General features: G+C 41.9%; 1 protein-coding gene across 1 annotated transcript; it reads left to right on the top strand.

The window, feature by feature from the left end:
• Positions 1–3,067: 3,067 nt before the first annotated feature.
• ATP6V1G3 (ATPase H+ transporting V1 subunit G3) lies at positions 3,068–16,695 on the top strand. The gene is made up of 3 exons (XM_054212009.1): positions 3,068–3,229; positions 11,071–11,171; positions 14,384–16,695. Exons 1-3 carry the CDS (start codon positions 3,148–3,150, stop codon positions 14,555–14,557), a joined length of 357 nt encoding a protein of 118 aa, XP_054067984.1. The 5' UTR covers positions 3,068–3,147; the 3' UTR covers positions 14,558–16,695.
• Positions 16,696–17,998: the final 1,303 nt, after the last annotated feature.

The raw sequence follows: 17,998 nt of genomic DNA, 5'->3' as shown, positions 1-17,998 counted from the left end.
GAAAATAATCTGAGCTACCTGGGGTGAACTTGCCCACCAGCCCTGACCGTCCAGCTGCAGAGAGAAGGCAGCAGCTGCACAGTCTCTGTCTAAACTAGAAATGCCTGATTTGGAGTGTTTCTGATGGTTATGCTGTGGATGAGCAGGCGAAGCTCAGCAGGGTCTCTCATCCTTTGTAAGACTCTTCATTTCCTTGCTCCACGGCTTTGGGGGAGCGAGGATGCCAGAACTGAGCCTGGTTTTCCCCTTCTGTCAGTGGGGATAATCAGAAAAGGCTCAGGAAATTCTGGGGACTGAGATAGCTGGATAAGATGCTGAGAAGAAAAGAGAGGAATCTTTAAAGAAAGAAACCACCAAACTTCTTTCTGTCCTCTCCCCCTCCGGTAAAACCTCTCCTCGCCCCCATCACCAGTCACCACATTGGCTTCTCTTCCCTAATTAAATAGGGTCTGGAGCTGGCCTGGAGAGAAAGCAAGCAACTATGACACAGAGAAGTTTCTTATTAGCTTGTGTGATGAAGTAGGAGCCTGTTTGGTCAGTTGGTGGCTTAACCTACTTTATTTTAATGAATTATCCATGAAGTGGGACACACAGAGGTGCCATGTCGACATAGTCTGAGATCATCACCATCATCATCAGGCAAGGTTTGAAATTAGTTCTAAGTGGCAATACTTTGTGTGGAGTCTAACAAAATACGCATAAGCACCAGACAAAATAAATGATCAGCTTCTCCCCTGCAGAGGTGTACCGGTGCCTCCTGATGCTGTGAGGAGTGCCAGCGTGGCACGCCACCACACTGTACATGAACTAACTAGTAGGAAAATTATAAACTGAGATTTGTTTTGATTCAGAAAAACATTGAAATATGTGAACTGTGACATCCGCAGCTCAAACGATCTGCTTAAGAAATATATGAATATTTTACCAATGGAAAAGCTTTGCAATCTATTCGAAGGTGGATTCTTTTCCCTAAAAAAATTCATCATCTAGAACTACTTTCTGTGAAATATTAATTAAAATTAACAGATTGTAAATATCAAAATTCAGATCATTACTGAGGCCCCTGTAACATCATGACAGCATCGAGAACTGCTCTGAAAAATCAAAGGGTCTGATGCTTTCAGCCAAGTCCAGAAACTCTGAAACTGTACAGTTTTCTAGCAGTTTTGTAACATTTTTTGTAGCAATGAGATTTGCTTGACAAGACCCTTTCCCTGGAACATACTTTTGATGTCTGAGACAAGCCTGACATTTCTGCTTCCTATTTAATTTTTAAGTAACTACTGCTTTAAAGTTCTGAGACCAAGTTTCCTGCCCCAAGTAAACCAAATCTCTTCATTTTTTTTTTTTTACTTTCATTTTCCACTTCTGCTTTTCTTTGCCGGTCAGATCATTTGGAGCTGAGCCCCAGTGGCACAACAGGCTTCCTAACCCTACAGTTTTCACGTTTGCTGTACAATTGATCATCGCTTCCTCTCATATGTCTGAATAAAACAAGCTTCAAGGCTATGCATTAAAATCTTCTAAAAATAGCGCTATGACTGCTGTCTTGCAGCTAGAGCAGATCTCCGATTTCAGTGCTGGAGATGAGGAGGCATCTCGCATGGTTTCTGGATGAAGGAAGGGACTCAGTGACTAATATGCTGTAAGAAATAGGCGTTCTCCCAAGAGGGAGCCTGAGTGGAATTGGACTCCACAATATCACAAAGCAGAAAACAAAACAACTTCCTTTTCAAAGTCTCAGTGCTACTGTCATTCGGAGCGCAGCTGAAGACAGTAACAGGGCAAGAGGCTTCTCCCTCCATTTTCCCTCATGACTACAGCTATTTGGGGGGGGGTGGGGGTGGCAGGGGGAAACTACCTTCATAACAACGGTACACATTTCTTCATAAGAACCAGGTAACAGCCTTGCAGCAAGCAAGTAGCATGGCACAACTGCCCTAGGAAGCCCCAGAAAAGAAAGGGCCCTACAGCAAGGGCCATTCACAGAGTGCACCAATTAATTTTTATCTACATATATATATGTATTTTAGTATATATATGCAGAAATAGTATACATACACACATATATCTGTAAATATATATAAGTAATTGCAGCCAGAAAAACCCATTTACACCAGAATGTGATGTCTGGTCCTGACATAACTGTGTCAGAAGAACTTGCAATAAATATGCTTCACTCATGCTATGAAATATTTAAAAAAAAAAAAAAGCTATTTTAATTATGAGTCTTGACATGTGCCCCTCCTGTGCAATGGCTGAATTATCTTTGACAATGGGATTTGTTGTGGTTTTTTATAAGGATTCAAAATATGAACGTGCACACTCGTGCAGTAGCTCACAAAACACTCTTTCCTACCGCAGGGAACAGGATGTGCATCTACGGCCACGCTCGCACCTTCGTTTGGCTGTTGTATGTGTTCGTGGCTCGAAAGCAAGACCTCGACCACCAGTCATACCTCGCTAGAGTCTGTATCTTCGAGCCAATCCCACAGCTTCCCACCACAGCACTCATCTCCCTTGTATCAAAGACAGAGCACACCTCAACCACCACATACTTTTTTAAACTTTAGTCCCTGACGAATTAATTTCCAATGAAGATTTCTTTTTAAAGTGAAAAAACTCTAACGAAGAATGTTAAGAAGTAACACCAAACAGAAGCCTACAACCAGTTCACTGTGTTCAGCCGCAACTACTTGCTGACCGAGTCTGATTCTTCACATTCATAGGAAGTTTTATTAAAAAGAAATTCCAAGAAGCACTTATTTTTTCCCTCGGTTCCTCTGACAAGATTAGCTCTATTCTGCTTCAACAATAGAAGATTAAAAAAAAAAAATCCCCATTAAACTACAAGCCACTTGGAGTGCTCTTCTCTTCTTTTCCCAATGTGTTAATCGGACACTTCAGCTTTTCGGTGACCCTGAGGAGGGAGAACATTCCTTTCAACCTCGCTGCTGTGTTTTTCTGATTACACCAGCAGGCCTTTTTGCCCAGCAGCAAACCAGGCAGAGCCGGCTGGTTTGGCGCAATCTGGAAGGCTGTTGTAATAACAGACAGAACAAAAAGCACGAGGAAGAGCCTGGCGGCTGTATAAAACTCCCTCTGAGCTCCGGTCCCCGCAGAAGCGCACCAGCCCCAGCAATCAGCATGACCAGCCAGTCTCAGGGAATCCAGCAGCTTCTGCAGGCAGAAAAACGTGCCAAGGACAAACTAGAGGAAGCCAAAAAAAGTGAGTAGCTGGCCTGCTTTTACTGTACTTTTGTACCGTAAGCTCTTCAGAATTAGAGTGGCTCACAGAAAAACAACACTGTTTTATCTGTGTACATCACAGCTGTGCTGTTCCTGCTCTTTCTTCTCACTTGTACAAGGTGCTGTGCCTTGACTGCAGCAGGCATTTCACCAAACCTCAACATTCGGAGTTTGCTTAAAACTGTGTGTGCTTGTGTGTGTGCGCACACACGTGCCTTAGTAGATTAAACAAGGTTTTCTTTGTTATGTTCATCCTGTCGGCTAGATTTATTCTTGTTTTATCTCAACGCCAATAATGTCGTTACAGCCTTCCTCAAGTATTTAAATTAGAAACCTACACACCTCTGGCTGTCAGCTCTGGAGGACCAGATTCCAAATTCTGTGCCTCTCTAGAGGTCTTATATAAATTTTTCAGCGTTCCTCTTTACTTACAAGATTTGGTAACTTGCCTTCTAATCCCAATTGGGCTTCAAAAAAACTATATGAAAACAAAAAAAACTTCAGCAAAATGATAGTAATGAAAGGCACAGTACAATCACAAGAACTGTCAGTACTGCCATAGGTCACTCCTGTAAGCCTTGTTACATGGTACAAGCAATCAGCAAGTGATTGAATGTTCAATTTAAAATAAATGTCTTGTTAGCTTAATGCCCAGGGCAAAGCACGTGTAGATATCCAATAATAATAAATTCATGTATTTTTATTCTAGTCAAATATAAGCAAAAAAGTAATAATAATATAAAAATTAAGGTATCTGCTAGAATAATTTCAATCAAAGAAATAATTCTCCTGGCACTCTTTCCATTATCTATTTCCTTCATTTTCTGCATTCATCTCCCAGTCATTTAACGCAAAATATGGTGACCTTATTCTCCTGAACGTAGGTACCAACCACCTGAGTCACTGACCTGCATTACCAGTGAAATATTAATACTGTTTCATGGAGTTATCTTGATTTAGGAACCAGCAGCAGGAACAACACTGTCCTGCAGGACTCAACTAAAATGCATGAAGAAGATGTCATGTGCTGCAAGAGTGTGATGAAGGAATATATTTTGTTTTCCACAGAGAAATAGGAACTGAATAAAAATAATTTGTGTAGTGCCTATATCCCTTCTACACAGAAATCAGCATTGCTGTGTGTTCTTTAATTATTAACGTGGCATGTTAATTTGTACAACAGCACACAGAAAATAAGTAGGAAGGCAATACCCCTTCCCCGAGCACCCAGCCACTGCCTGGCGAAAGGAATGGGGTGAGGGGAAGAAAACCAATATCTCCCATCTTCATAAAACAGAAGGCTCATAAAAAGATGTTTGAAAGCCTGAAAGCAAGGAATAATTAAGTGATTCGACCCTTATGTAGCCAGACGAGGTACTCTCAGTGGGATGGTTGTTCCCTTCTCACAGCGAGCAGAGGAAACGCTCTGTTCCCAGGAGCAAGAAAACATACGGCCCGGAAGGGCAGAGCCCCCAGTGGAGGGAGCAGGGGTTTGGTCTGAACACCGGCTGCAGAATCAGGCCTCTAGCTTTGATAGCTTGATGTTCATCACCCTTTACTTTTGGTTTTGATTTTTTTTCGTTTGGTTTGGTTTGCTTTTGTTTTTAAAACAAAAAGAATATTCAGATTGGCTTTTTCTAAACAGCCAGTTAAAAGAGGTTTCATAAATTAAGAAACTCAAAAACCAAAAACCATCATTATAACATAAAAGTAACGATCGAAGATGAGTGTCTTGTGGAATCCAGACGTGGTTACAGGTGCCTTTACTCAAGTCTGCAAAACCCACACTTCCCTGTCATCACCTCAGCCCCACACAGAGTGCTTGTGATAAGCACAGGGCTTCTGTCAGACAAAGTATCTTCCAGACACCTCTGAGTCAGAAACTTGACTTAAACCACTGCCTACGCTACCAGTGTATTAGTGCTGAGGTAGGAGTAACTCAGCAACTACAGAAAAACAGCTATTTAGAATTTTGTTATCAGTAAAAATATTTAGAGTAAAAATATGTCATCAGTATGACTTTCTTCTCTATTACTTTTAAAGGCAAACATTGGGGTTTTGCCTTTATAAAAATTATGAAGGAAAATAAAAATTTCTCATATATAAAAAATCTGAAAAAAAAAAAGGAAAAAAAGAAAAAAGTTAAAAAGATGGGAGAGGGATAAAAAGACAGCCAGTCTCCAGTGGTATCCATTGAAAGGCCAAGAGACAATGGCATAAATTTAAATGTAAGAAAACAACTCTATAACTGTGAGGGAGGTCAAACCCAGGAACAGGCTGCCCTGAGAAGCTGTGGAGTCTCCTCTACCCCAAGACACACAAAACCCACTGGATGTGGCCCCGATGAAGCTGCCCTTGCCGAGCCTGCTCTGAGCAGGGCGTTGGGGTGGACCTCAGAGGCCCCTTCCAGCCTCAGCAGCTCCATACAATCCCATGAAAAACCTCAAGCATTCCTAAGAGATTTTATTCCTAGGTATAAGCAGATCAAGTGCAAAAAGTTCAAATAACTGCTGGCGTGGCATATTCATCTGTAGCCTAAAGACTTTGGTGGATCTTTTTGTTCACTTTAAATACTGCCAACAGTTTCTACTAGGGCGCGAACAGCAAAGCTCTTGTGAATTTTAGATCTCATGGATCACACGAGCAAGGTCAGGCCTTAACGTTCCTGATTCAGGTTTTTCTAAGGACTGCTCAACCCTGGATTTTGTGCCAAACCAAGCATTATAGCTAATCTAACAGAATAATTATACCTAGAAAATAATTATTATATTCAGAATCACAATAGGTTTTCAAGTGAATCTACAAAATAAAAATTTAAAAATTTCCATGCTGCCCTTAATTTTAGTATTTTTCATAACAATGTCACTACACCACCTTAGATATGTAACTATACCAGCATAACTTAAATACTCTGGGACAAGGACAAAAGAGATTCTTTTCATGTCAAATCTTGTTGCACCAAGTCAGAATAACTCAAATAGTCTCTTCCCAGAGTGATTCTGAAGTTAGATCAGCATAAAGGGTTGCATAGTTTGTCTCAGAGCGTAAAAATTAAAACAAAAGGAAATACACAAAACGTAACCAATATATCCAGCGCAATCAGTTAATCTGTGCACAGGCAATTCAGCGAAGCAAGGCGAGGACGTGCTGCTTTGCCCTGGGAAACACCACCCCAGATCCACCTGGTACCAGTTGGGAGCAGCAGTTCCTGCTCGGGGCCGGGCACCCAGCGGGTCCGGGCTGCAAACGAGAGCAACGAACAGTCCGGGCAGCGCTAACACAGTCCCCTCCCTGCTACCCCCTACCCGTGACCTCCTCTGTCACCACACGCAGCCCCGGCACGACACCACTGCACCAACCAGCCCCACTACTCTATTTGCATTGCAACGTGAGAGGAACGAAAGGCAGATCGCTCATGGGACACAACCAGGAAAAGCTGTTTTCAAGGAACCGTGATAGGCAAAACTGCCCTTATGCAAACCCTCCAGTGTTTACAGTTGATACTCACATAGCCAGGGCAACACACATAATATTGTATATAAACAGATAATGGGCCGAGTTTTTGCTGACACATGTGCAGGTGTTTGTAATGCAAAGTCCACTTTGGACAACTGAAAAATTAGCAAATAAATAAAGCTATATTTATGGACATGAAGCAAAGCAAAAATATAGCCCTAAAGCTCCTCTGTTCAAGCTTTTTCCTACTTCCTGCTCAATAGCCTTTATCCTGGCTTGCAATACCTTTACTGTATCGTTGGCTGATGTCATTTATACCTGACAAATTATGAATAGTTTGTTGGTAAATGCACACATGGAAGGCTGAAACTATTAAACTGATTAAACACAAGCCAAAACAGTCTGCAATCCTTGGGCCTTTTGTAGACAGAACTGCTTTATCTGTCATTTTTGCTTCAAGCATAATTCAGATCCCAGAAATCACTAAGCGCTGTCAGAGCCAAGACATCAATTCCTGAAAATCCTTTTGGGTAAAACAAGGGAAACAAATGTGTCATGAACACTGTGTGTAGCAAAACTTGTTTTCCTAAAGATTTTTATATCTTGGCTTGAATTTCTAGTGCCTAATAAAATGAAAACTCAGATGAAAGATTTCAGGAAATCAGATTAAAAACAAATGTTAATCAAAATAAGATGCTGTAAACAGAATTATATCTATGGCATTCTCTTGGATAATATCCAGGCTGTATTTTATCTACTGAAAAAGCTATACGTACTGATCAGCTTCTTCTGTTGTATTTTATTAAAAGTGCAGAATAGTCTTCTCAAAACGAACATCCCTAAATCCCATTTTGCAGAAAATTTAACACTCTTGAAGTGACTGAAATGGTCCTATTTAAAGAAAATATGATTAATTTTTGGCAACGTCTTCATATGACGTGATTTCTATGCAGAAATTCAGCTAGAAGCCTAGATGATGTGTTTGAAAACAGAAAGCCAGTTTTAGCACGGCAGCTTTTGGAAAGTAAGATAGCTCAGTGTTTGAGCAAATTAGAATGCAACATTTTTGCTTTCTACTCTCTTTTTCTTGCAAGATCTAAAAACCCTCAACCACCTAAAAAACCTCACCAGTTCTTTTGGATCTAACCAGATCTAGGTGTTTCACAAACATCACAGTAATGCCTAGAAAGAAGAATACAACCTTTCTCCATGCTAATAATGCCTTCCCAGGTTAGGTAAGACAATCTAATACAGGGCTGGCTTGTTGCAGAAAATTGGTGAAGATTTAGCCAATTTAACATGTTGCCTAGAAATTTATAGGCTGTCAGCTACCGTAATCGTGGACAACAGTGGACAAGGAGACCGGGACCAAAGCACAGCTGCTTTGCGGCTCCCCGTCTTCAAGGATGGGAAGGAGGGACAAAGGGGCAGCAGCAAACCTGGCCCCCACAGGGGCAAAAGTCTCTTCAGACTTGGAGCTGTCGGTACCTCACCTTTCTGATCCTAGAGGAAACGTCGTAGGGACAAGTTGGTTTGCCTGTCCTCCTGTGTTTCTTGCCCTCTTTTTGCATGATCTTGGATGGATTTCAATGCCCTGCCACCCTTCGGCGTGTAAGGTTTGGTTTCAGCTCAGCTGTGCTCTGCAGAGAATCCCATCCAGAAGATTAGGAAGACTTTGAAAAGGCAATCCCATATTGCACAACTAAGGTAGCAGACAAGTGGTTAATAACAGACCGATTAATTAATTTTGGTTTGTCTCTAGTGAAACAGCAGGTTAAGCTCTAGTTTCTGCTTAACTTAATCAGGTGCAGCATATGCACTATCGCATATGTTGGCAGTTGCCGATTCCGTCCACAACGTTGTTGAACTAGCAGTAATTTACTCACAGCTTTTCCACTTAATTAAATAGGAAGCAGCAGGTTCCTGCTGTGCCAATCCTAAAGGCATCACAGAAAAATGAAATGGCTGCCACCCTACAGCGACACCCTGTGCATTGTGCTTACTCCAGTGCACTGCCAAGAGCTGACACGTATGTATACGTATACTTTTTGGTTCACTAGCTACATTGTCAGAGGCAAACGGACTGTTGTTTTACAGTTAATCTCTTTCCATTTTCTGCATTTTAAATGGATTTATTTAACTATCCGGTGGCCAAATATGCAACATATTTACTACAGATGGCCCCCCAGATGGAATTTGAAATTAAAATCCCATTGATTTTGAAATAATTTAATTTGCTATAGAGATCCAGCTCCTCAGCTGGTGAAATTGGCAGAGCTTCATTGTAGTCACTCCCCCCGACTTCCAGCTCCAGCGAATCACCCCACAGCTCCTCTCCAAGAGGAAAACTCTTTAAAAGGCTGATCAGATCCAAATTTGGAGGGGAGAATAAGGGAAACTTCAAAATACAAACCTAAACCTCGTACCAAACTTTGTTGTCCAGACTGATGTCAGGCTCTTACACAAATCTCAGTTCACACATACTGGGCCCAAGACTTGACACAGTGAGTGGCAGAAGCTGAGGGGATCAGCCCTTATCAAACAAATACAAACTCTGGGAAAGTACGTGCTAGATTTTAAACTGCCTCTCTGCCCCTTTATACATAAGCACAGTGCCTCAGTGGCAGAAGGACTCCAAAAAATATAATTAACCACACAAGAGAATGCTGCACTGGTGGAACTGAGAGTCGGTAAAGCCATCTAGTTCCTCACCGGGCTGCTCCTTCCTGTAAAAAGCCTTTATACAATCACACACCCCAGTTCCCACAGTAGGCACACCCACAATACCAAACAGTCCAGGAATCAAGACTTTAAAAGGAAATTCACATTTCAGGCACCTCCCTGCTTCTACTCACCCATCTGCAGCTAATGACTTCAGAAGGAGCCATCAACTCGGCAAATAATTTATGGCTGGATCAAGCATCTTACCCAGGCTTTTGTTGCACCTCAGAAGTATCAAAAACAACAGTCTTTCTCCCAAGATTCAGCTTCCTCATTGTGCCACGTGCAGTGGAACCAGATTGCTATATGCCACACCTGATAAGGCTTCAGAAGCACAGCGCAGGTGTAACCAATCCAAGGTAGCAGCCTGGAGAAAGTAAGTCAGAATTACTAATGCTTGTCCTTCTAGCCTAGTTGGAGAATGTTCCTTAGGATTTCAGAAAAGGTACTGTTTTCAACTTTTGTGCTTGAATTGAAAGATTTTTTTTAAAAAAAATAAACACATAAAGATATTCGTACTGCTCAGTGGTGTTAAGTATGTATTTACAATAAGTAAATGGATGTTTCATGCATCAGATCAAGATGCCTTTTTTAGTTGCCTAGCTTCCACTCTCTCATTCTTGTGATATCCTAATTTGAGCAGCTAAGCAATAGCTTTTTCAGCCATCAGACATTTCTCCCGTTAAGAAAAGGGAGCAAGCTTATCCCCTCCCACTCCTAAAGTTCTAGCTGTACAGCAAAAAGAGACTCCAAAAATCAGCATCAGCCCAGGTGTCTCAAATACAACACGTCAACTTTCAACGCAAGAGGTTTACCTCCCCATCAGTCAGACTTTTTCCTCACAAAGTAGTGTAGCAGAGTCCTGTGGAGATCCATGCAATTTAACCGACTTCATACAAAACAGGCAGACAGAGATGCATCACCATGGGCTAGTTATGACACGTTCAACACTTGCTTCACATAAAAACTTTTTAATCACTTTCATATTTTCTATGCATCGGTAGGGATTGTCCTCCTTTTTCCTCTTAATCACTCACCTCTGCATTCAACCAATGTTAGGGGGAAAGGGTGGGGGAGAAGAGGACAAAGCCTGAAGGTTGTAACTCAGTTTGGTGGTGGTTAAGACATATCTTGCAGTACTTTGGAAATCTGCCAGCTCTAAGCAGAATCCAGTTGGTGTGGGATGAAAGGATGCTGGCAACCAATCAATACAGCAAATCTTACAGAATAACGTCTTTTCCCATCAGTGACAACTAAAATCTGTTATCTGGCTGCTACTATTGCTGATGAAGGAAAGATAGATATTTATTTAAACATCAAGCTGTGATTTAAAAAAAAAAAGAAAAAAAAGCATTTGTGTTATGAGAAAATGTGTAGTTGCAAAAAGACTTGTGTTGTTAGCAAACCAACACGCTTTCGAACAGGGATTTGGTCTCAGAAGATGGGTACTTGTGTGACTGGCTTTCAATCCAAAAGTACCCTACCTAAATCACTTTGGCTCTCCTGACCATTCTTGTGCAGTTGACTTTGCTCAAAGCTTTGTCCATTTTACTGTGCCATGTAAAATACCTCTGATTTATAGAGTTTAATCTCTTAGGATGCAGTGACATGTGTGAAGTAAATCCCTGTTTCTTGCCCCATTAGGAAAGGGAAAGAGGCTGAGGCAGGCCAAAGAAGAAGCCATAGCCGAGATAGACCACTACCGGTTACAGAGGGAGAAGGAATTTAGGAACAAGCAAACAAATGTGAGTAAGAAACCTGCATACGTTCTTCTGTAGTGTCAATCTGCTCAATGGTAAAACAAATCGCTTCAGTGTTACATGGAGACTTCTGCAAACCAACGTGATCTTACTGATTAAACAGAGAGATCATCTATGATGTGTATTGGCTTCATTCTGTGCATTTTAGTGCGGACTTTCGCCACTAAAATTTTCCAGATTCTGTATTTGGTTCATGCTTGTCCTTTGAAGATGTATCTCCCTTAAGGAAAAATACCTTTGGGTCCTCTTTCTTTAACTCCAGACAGAACTTGTTCCTGTCTTGAACCTGGAGGTTTCAGTACGGTGGATGTTTCAGCAAAAGCAAAGATTTAAAATCTTTCTTTCTATTTCTGTTCTACTTTAGCTGACTTTTTTGACTGCATACAAGACTGCATCGTTGATAAACTGAAATCACCAAAACTTTGGAGATTTTCACTATGTTTTCATAGTAAAAGTGGTCTGGCTGATATTTCCATATCTGAATTATAGTACATTTTATATGTTTACGCCGTCTTGCAGTTTTCTCTAGTATTTTCATAAAGGTTCACAAACCATTCTTTTTCCTTTGTGAACCTTCCCCTTCTGTTTTTGTTCTTGTTTTTTCCCCTGTTTGTTTTGTGCAAAGGCAAGGAAACTACACGTGCAAAAGCAGCCACCAAAAAAAAAAAAGCCGAAGAGGTCAAATAAAAACTGCTTTACAAAACTGCCATTTCAGTCACACCTCACATAAAACATTTTCCAGCAGAGATCACAAGCCTTAGGAACAGATATTCCCACAAAGTCTCTAACGCACGCTGCCAGCCCCCAGACAGGCTGTCACACAGCCAGGCCAGGTAGAATTGTCTCATAGGTACAATTTCAGATGTTTACTGACACTAAAATAAAGTAAAAACACCTCTAAAATTTGTACACCTTTTCATTCAAGACAGACTTCTTGGTTTAGGTCTGAAACAGCAGAAGAGAAAAGATGTTGCCTTGGTGTGAACTCAAGTTTTTCATCCCAAGCAAAATTAAAGCTGCAGGGAAAGGGCACTGTTTGTCGACTGAACGTTTCACACAGGCAGGACAGAGCACATATTGCTCCTCAAACGACAGCAAGTTGTACAAGATCATTGCAGTCCTCCTTCACGTTCCCTGACTCCATTATGTCGAACATTTATCTATCCAGACAAATGTCATCATCATTAACCTGTGCCTGGAAGGCGGTCAGGAGTTCCAGCTAAGCCAGGGCAGAGGGAAGTCTGATGCCCAGTTCAGTTTACTGGCTCAAGTGTTTGGACACAAATATTTTTAATTCTTTGTCCCTGTCTCATTTAATGCTATTCCTCCTCTTACTTTGTATTGCTGTATCTAAACTAGGGTAAATTTTCTCATACTGTGAGATATTCCACATCAGTGCAGAATGAACAACAGAAGCAACAGAAAATAATGATTAATTTGAAGTTGGAGTGACAATACGCAAGATCTTTTTTTCAAAAATATACAAAATTTAAGCCCAGATCTCAAACCAGTTTTGTTCGTGTTCATGGTGTTTGTACTCAGGGTCTGAGATCACTGAATTCTGGAGATGTGCAGCCTAGCTCTGAATTTTTTGGCTTCCAAGTCAGTGTAATGTTTTAGCGACTTTGGAATGACACTAGCGTAAAACCAGCATGGGCAAAATAAGGGACAGACCTTCAAGGTCAGCAGAAATGACAGACCAAGCAGAGCATTGTCTGCATTCTGACAAGAAAAAGGTCTTCAAATTCAGAAGAAGAAAAGGGGAAAAAAATATGTAGAAGAGTAAGAACCAACTATCTCCAGTTACAGTATCAGCATGAACAGAGAGCGCAGCTTCCCAATCTACAGAGGCTCTTCTTAAAACTATAATACTTTTTTTGAGGTTTTTCAAAAGTATTTAGTAGCTGGATAATATGCAACCATCTGGGATCTCTAGAAAGTTATTTTCCCCAGTGGAAAAAAACCAGCTTCATAAATCTGGTCTAAGCTGTACAATCTTTCTCACATGAGATCCTTACAACTTGTCTAAAAGCTAAAATAAAATGCCAGCTAAAAATAGTTAGCATGGAAAACTATAATCTTTTTCCGATATTTACAATTATGTCTAAGCCCTCTATTTCTTCCAAATCAGAAAACGTTTTACATCTGGATTATGGAAAAACTTATTACTACGTTGTCAGATACTGATAAATAGAATTGGAAAGGTAATTTGCGCAAAGGATCTTAACTCAGCTGCTTTTCCTTCTTTTAAGGACTAAGTTGGGCTGAAATCAATGGAAAAATAAAGCTAATGACGCCTCCCTTGTTTCTGGTCAACCTCTAGGTATCCCACTAACATCCCAGGTTAGCTTCAGTTGCTAGTCCACCCCAGAGAACCATGGCAGGAACAAGAAGAATATGTTACTTATTCCTTTCTTACTCTGTCAGAGTGCAGAAATGTCTTCTGCTCTCCCCCATGGAATTCTTTAGCTGGAAACCAATTTCTCTGCTGCTATCTGAAGGACTTTTCCATAAGGGAAGAATTCAAGGGATGTTGGGGCAGTGGGGGAGGAGGGAGGAAAGTCACGGATTTGGAACGCATGCATCTGTTTATAACAGAGCCTTGCTAAAATGTTCAGCGAGTCTAGAGTCAATTAAATTCTAAGTGAATGTCCTGATATTAACTGTGCCAGAAGCTGTCTGGTATTTCGCCAGATAAGAAAATGTAACATTAAAAGACCTTGTCTGAGGCCTGTTGAGGGTTATACATCACTAACTGACGAAGACATTTCAAGTACTCTGAAACTGTAATTATGCATTGTCAGGAAGGCTTTGCCATGTTTTTCTCCTTAGCTGCGCTCACGTTCGTTCTCAGTGAGGCCAAATGAAGCACACTAGTGATAGAACTTAGTTGACTAGTCATTAAAATAGAAAACAAATTAAAATGAGCGATATAAAAGACAAAACACATACAAAGTTGTTCCCACAGTGAGCTGGGAATCTTTCATTACATGGGGAGATTCCCGTTGCTAATGAGCATATGAAAGAGTTCCCTTTAATCCTGTTTTTAGGCATACAGTTCAGCCTAGATCATACCCTTACTGTTAGGAAGCACTGTGATACGTTTGCATTATGTTTATGCTAGATAATGAAGAAAAGTACAATAAACATAGTCATATATAAGCCTTTATGTTGCTCAGAGGACTTCTGCTTTTCAGGTGATGGGCTCCCAAGGTAACCTCTCTGCTAAAATAGAAGAGCAAACCAAGGAAACCGTCCGAAACCTCACTAGCAGCTACCACAAGAACATGGAGAGCATGATGAAAAAGCTTTTGAGCACGATATGTGACATCAACCCTGAGGTTCACCCAAACTTCAGACACGCAGTTTAAGATCCATTGATGTGCTGGGGAAGGATGTTCGTAAAAAATAGCCTTCTTTCTTGATAAGCATAAGTATTTCCTCATTTATTGTTTCTCTATGCATGAGAAAAAAAAGAACGCTAAAGTCAAAAGCACACAGTTCCACATAGGCTTTTGATGTGACAAGAATTATAGAGGGTTTCACAAGCATTTGTTAGAGTATTGTTTCCTGTTGGTAGCTAAGCCCCTGTCATTTAGACGGGGACAAGTCAACAACAGCAGAATAAATGATTATTTGACACCGGCAGCTTTTCAGTGGGAGTCTTTATTCCTTTTCTCTTATAAAGTGTTCTGTACTAGGATGTGGTGTTGCATAAAGTCTATTTATCCCAGTCTTCAAGTCACGTGAAATAGAATATCACAAAAACTTAAAATAAAGTATTTCTGTTTTCCTTGTCACACAGAGAGTGGTCAGGTTATGGAACATATGGGAACTCTGTAGCTTTTGGCCAAAAAGAATAGGTGGAAACATTTTCACTTTTTCTATACTAATTTAAAGCAAAATATAGCTGAGTTATACAGAATTATGTTCAAAAGCCTCACTTGTAGCATTGTCCTGTTGTTTAACTACACCACAAACTTTATATAGCGTTGTAAGTCTGAAAAATGAGAACGGGAGTAATCATTACTTACAAAATTGCTTTGGTTCAAGGTGCAGATTAGCACTTCCATCATTATCTATGCAGTTACACCCAAAGCGCAGGAATCCACAGGCTCAAACTCTACACCAGTTATGCTAAATGGTACCTTAATCCACAGATTGTTCACAGTTAGAGCTCACTTCTGTTACCATAAGTGACCTTGAGTAATACTTCTCTCCGCAATGGCACAGATTTCCCTTGGAATAAATTCTACTGAAGTTAGTAAAATACAACATGATCTGGTGCTTCCAAGGTGAAGCCCATTAAATCTGATGGGAGGCTGATGGGAGGCACTGATGAAGTGGGGTCTGGCGAACACCTGCATCAGGAACCCCCTTAATGCCTTGTCTCCACTACAAAATTACACTGCATTAGAAAAGAAGCTTGAGAAATTGCAATGACTAGCAAACAATAGCCATGGTTTTCAGTCCACGTAGACACAGACAAATCATTTCAATTTCACAGCAGCTAGTCATAGGCAATCTCCTGTTCCAGTGAGGTTTACACAGCTGACATGCTGTCATGTGTAAAATGACCGTAAAGCTGTAGTCAACTTAATGTCAGCAAACATGACTCCTCAAGGCTGTGCCTGGATGCTACATAATCTCCAAGCCCTGATTGTTGCAGTCTCCTGTGCTTGATTGTATTCTCTGGGGACACGAGGATGCCGAGGAACGGGAAAGAGACTAGAAATCCTATTGACATCAGCTGAAAGACTCATTTATTTAGGAGTGCTTTGAATCAAGTTCTGATAGGCTTGGATTTACTGCGGGGATGAAGGAACTCGGGTCCCAGCCCAGGCGCATGAGCCGGCGCAGGCACCCTCCTGCGCACGCAGGGCGGCCGGGATTGACTCATCGCCCAGGCCACCGGCCTCCGGCTTGGGTCAAGGCCGCAATCCCAGCGCGACGCAGAGCTGGGAAGCACATGTTTTCTGGGAACTTAACCAGTCACCAAGGTGGACACTAATCTCTCACAAGAACTCACTAGAGTGTTCCGGACTGCTCCGCTTTCCCTTCTGGGCGCCCTCCGCGCCCTTTCCACCAGTTATCGCTTCTAAACGCACAGAAAGGCTGCAGGTTCAGCTGCAGAACTAAAGCAGTGGGCTTTCCATCACCAGCCGTCGGGGATAACAATACACACCCCTGTACAGAGAGAGCAGAATTGCCACAGCCTGCGGGGCAGTAAACTAGAGAAGCAGCTTCGCAGGGGGCCAGCAACCCAGATTACGTGAAATAAAGATTTGTCTTCCTGCATTGCCCTGCTTCATTTTGTGACATTCCCCCTTTCCCTCATTCTTGACAAAATCTGTCTGCTGTCACCAACTGCTGCTCTTGCAAAGCTTCTGCCTTCCTTTCAAGGCTACTCTGCCCTTTTGGTCCTGACGGCTACAAACACGTCTCTTATTTAAATCTTCGTCAAAATACATTATCCCATGAATACACCCTCCTCGACAAAAACCCAAGCACGTGGTGGGGGACAGCAGGAGTCACCGGCAGCGTGGACGAGCACTGTCTGGAGGGGACGGTACATCTGTACCACCTCTCACGCAGTGCCACTGCACTGCGATCGTGGCAATGCCCTGTCCCAACCCTTGCCATCTCCTGCATACCCGAGATATAAATTGGGTCTTAAGCGCTCGGGCTTTCGGAATGTGATTATTTTCTTGAACTGCGGCCAGAATGAAGAGGTAGTGCTCATGAAAAAGGAAGGAATTTGTTATGATTAGCTCTTTGATTTTGAGAGATAAATCTGAATGCTTTGAGCACTCTGTGCGTTTTCTTTCTTCTATGTTCATTCCTACTTCCGTATGGGAAAGGGTGGTTATACCACCACTTTTAGCTGTGCAGAGGTAAAGGCCAAATTAGACTTCATGTAATTTGGCAAGATACTGTGGTGGGTTTGGTTTTTTTTACAGGAAGAGTGTAAAGTACCAGCTGCATCAATGGAATATTGAGGTGCCAAGAAAATGCCTGCTGAATTTACAAGTGCACAAAATATCTTGTATGTGACATTCCCCTATTCAGGGTAACGGCAAATAATCATTCCACACAAAAGAAAAAGAAATAATAGAAGCAAGGGGGTTTAATTTCAAAATGCGCTCCAATGCATAAAAAAGTAAAAAATGCTTACTCTGTATTAGCAGTCACCTACCATGAATGATGACAAATGACCGGTCAGATCACCCGCGAGCAACCATTCAGTTCAATGATGCCCGTAAGGGCCCTCACCACGCACTCCCTTTCCCCCCATCATGACTTCTCATGGTGACTCACGTTCCCAGCTTGTCCTCAGCCCGTCCCAGTCCCCAGGGAGGTGCCCAGAGCTGCCCCCGCCTGCCCCGCTCCCTGGCTGGGGTGGGATGGGCTGTGCCAGCTGCCAGCTCCTGCCCCACCATTCCCTGGGGAGCATCCCCGGGCCCCAGGGAGCCCTCAGCCCTCACAGTGCCCTGACACACAGTTACCTAATGTGTACCAATGCAATTGCCAAATAAAATGGGAACATCTCACATATCAGAACACAAGCAAATTTAAGAAATAGGAAAATACATATAGATAGCAGGCGTACCTTTGTAAATCTTATTTTCATAAGCACTTCTGAAATCAGGGTCTTGGCAAACCCCTGAAGGGCTCCTGTGAAGATTTACATCTTTCCAGCCATGTTCTTCCTTTGGAAACGGCGGTTTCCTGACCATGACACCACTTCAGACAGAGGGATTTTCTTCATGTCCTTGGAAGGCAGACTCTGGAAGGAGTAATTATCATCCTCC

The sequence above is a fragment of the Rissa tridactyla genome, chromosome 8 (assembly GCF_028500815.1).
Source record: "Rissa tridactyla isolate bRisTri1 chromosome 8, bRisTri1.patW.cur.20221130, whole genome shotgun sequence".
Classification (NCBI taxonomy): domain Eukaryota; kingdom Metazoa; phylum Chordata; class Aves; order Charadriiformes; family Laridae; genus Rissa; species Rissa tridactyla.
Note: the sequence above shows the minus strand (reverse complement) of the source record. Positions and strands in the feature narration are given on the sequence as shown.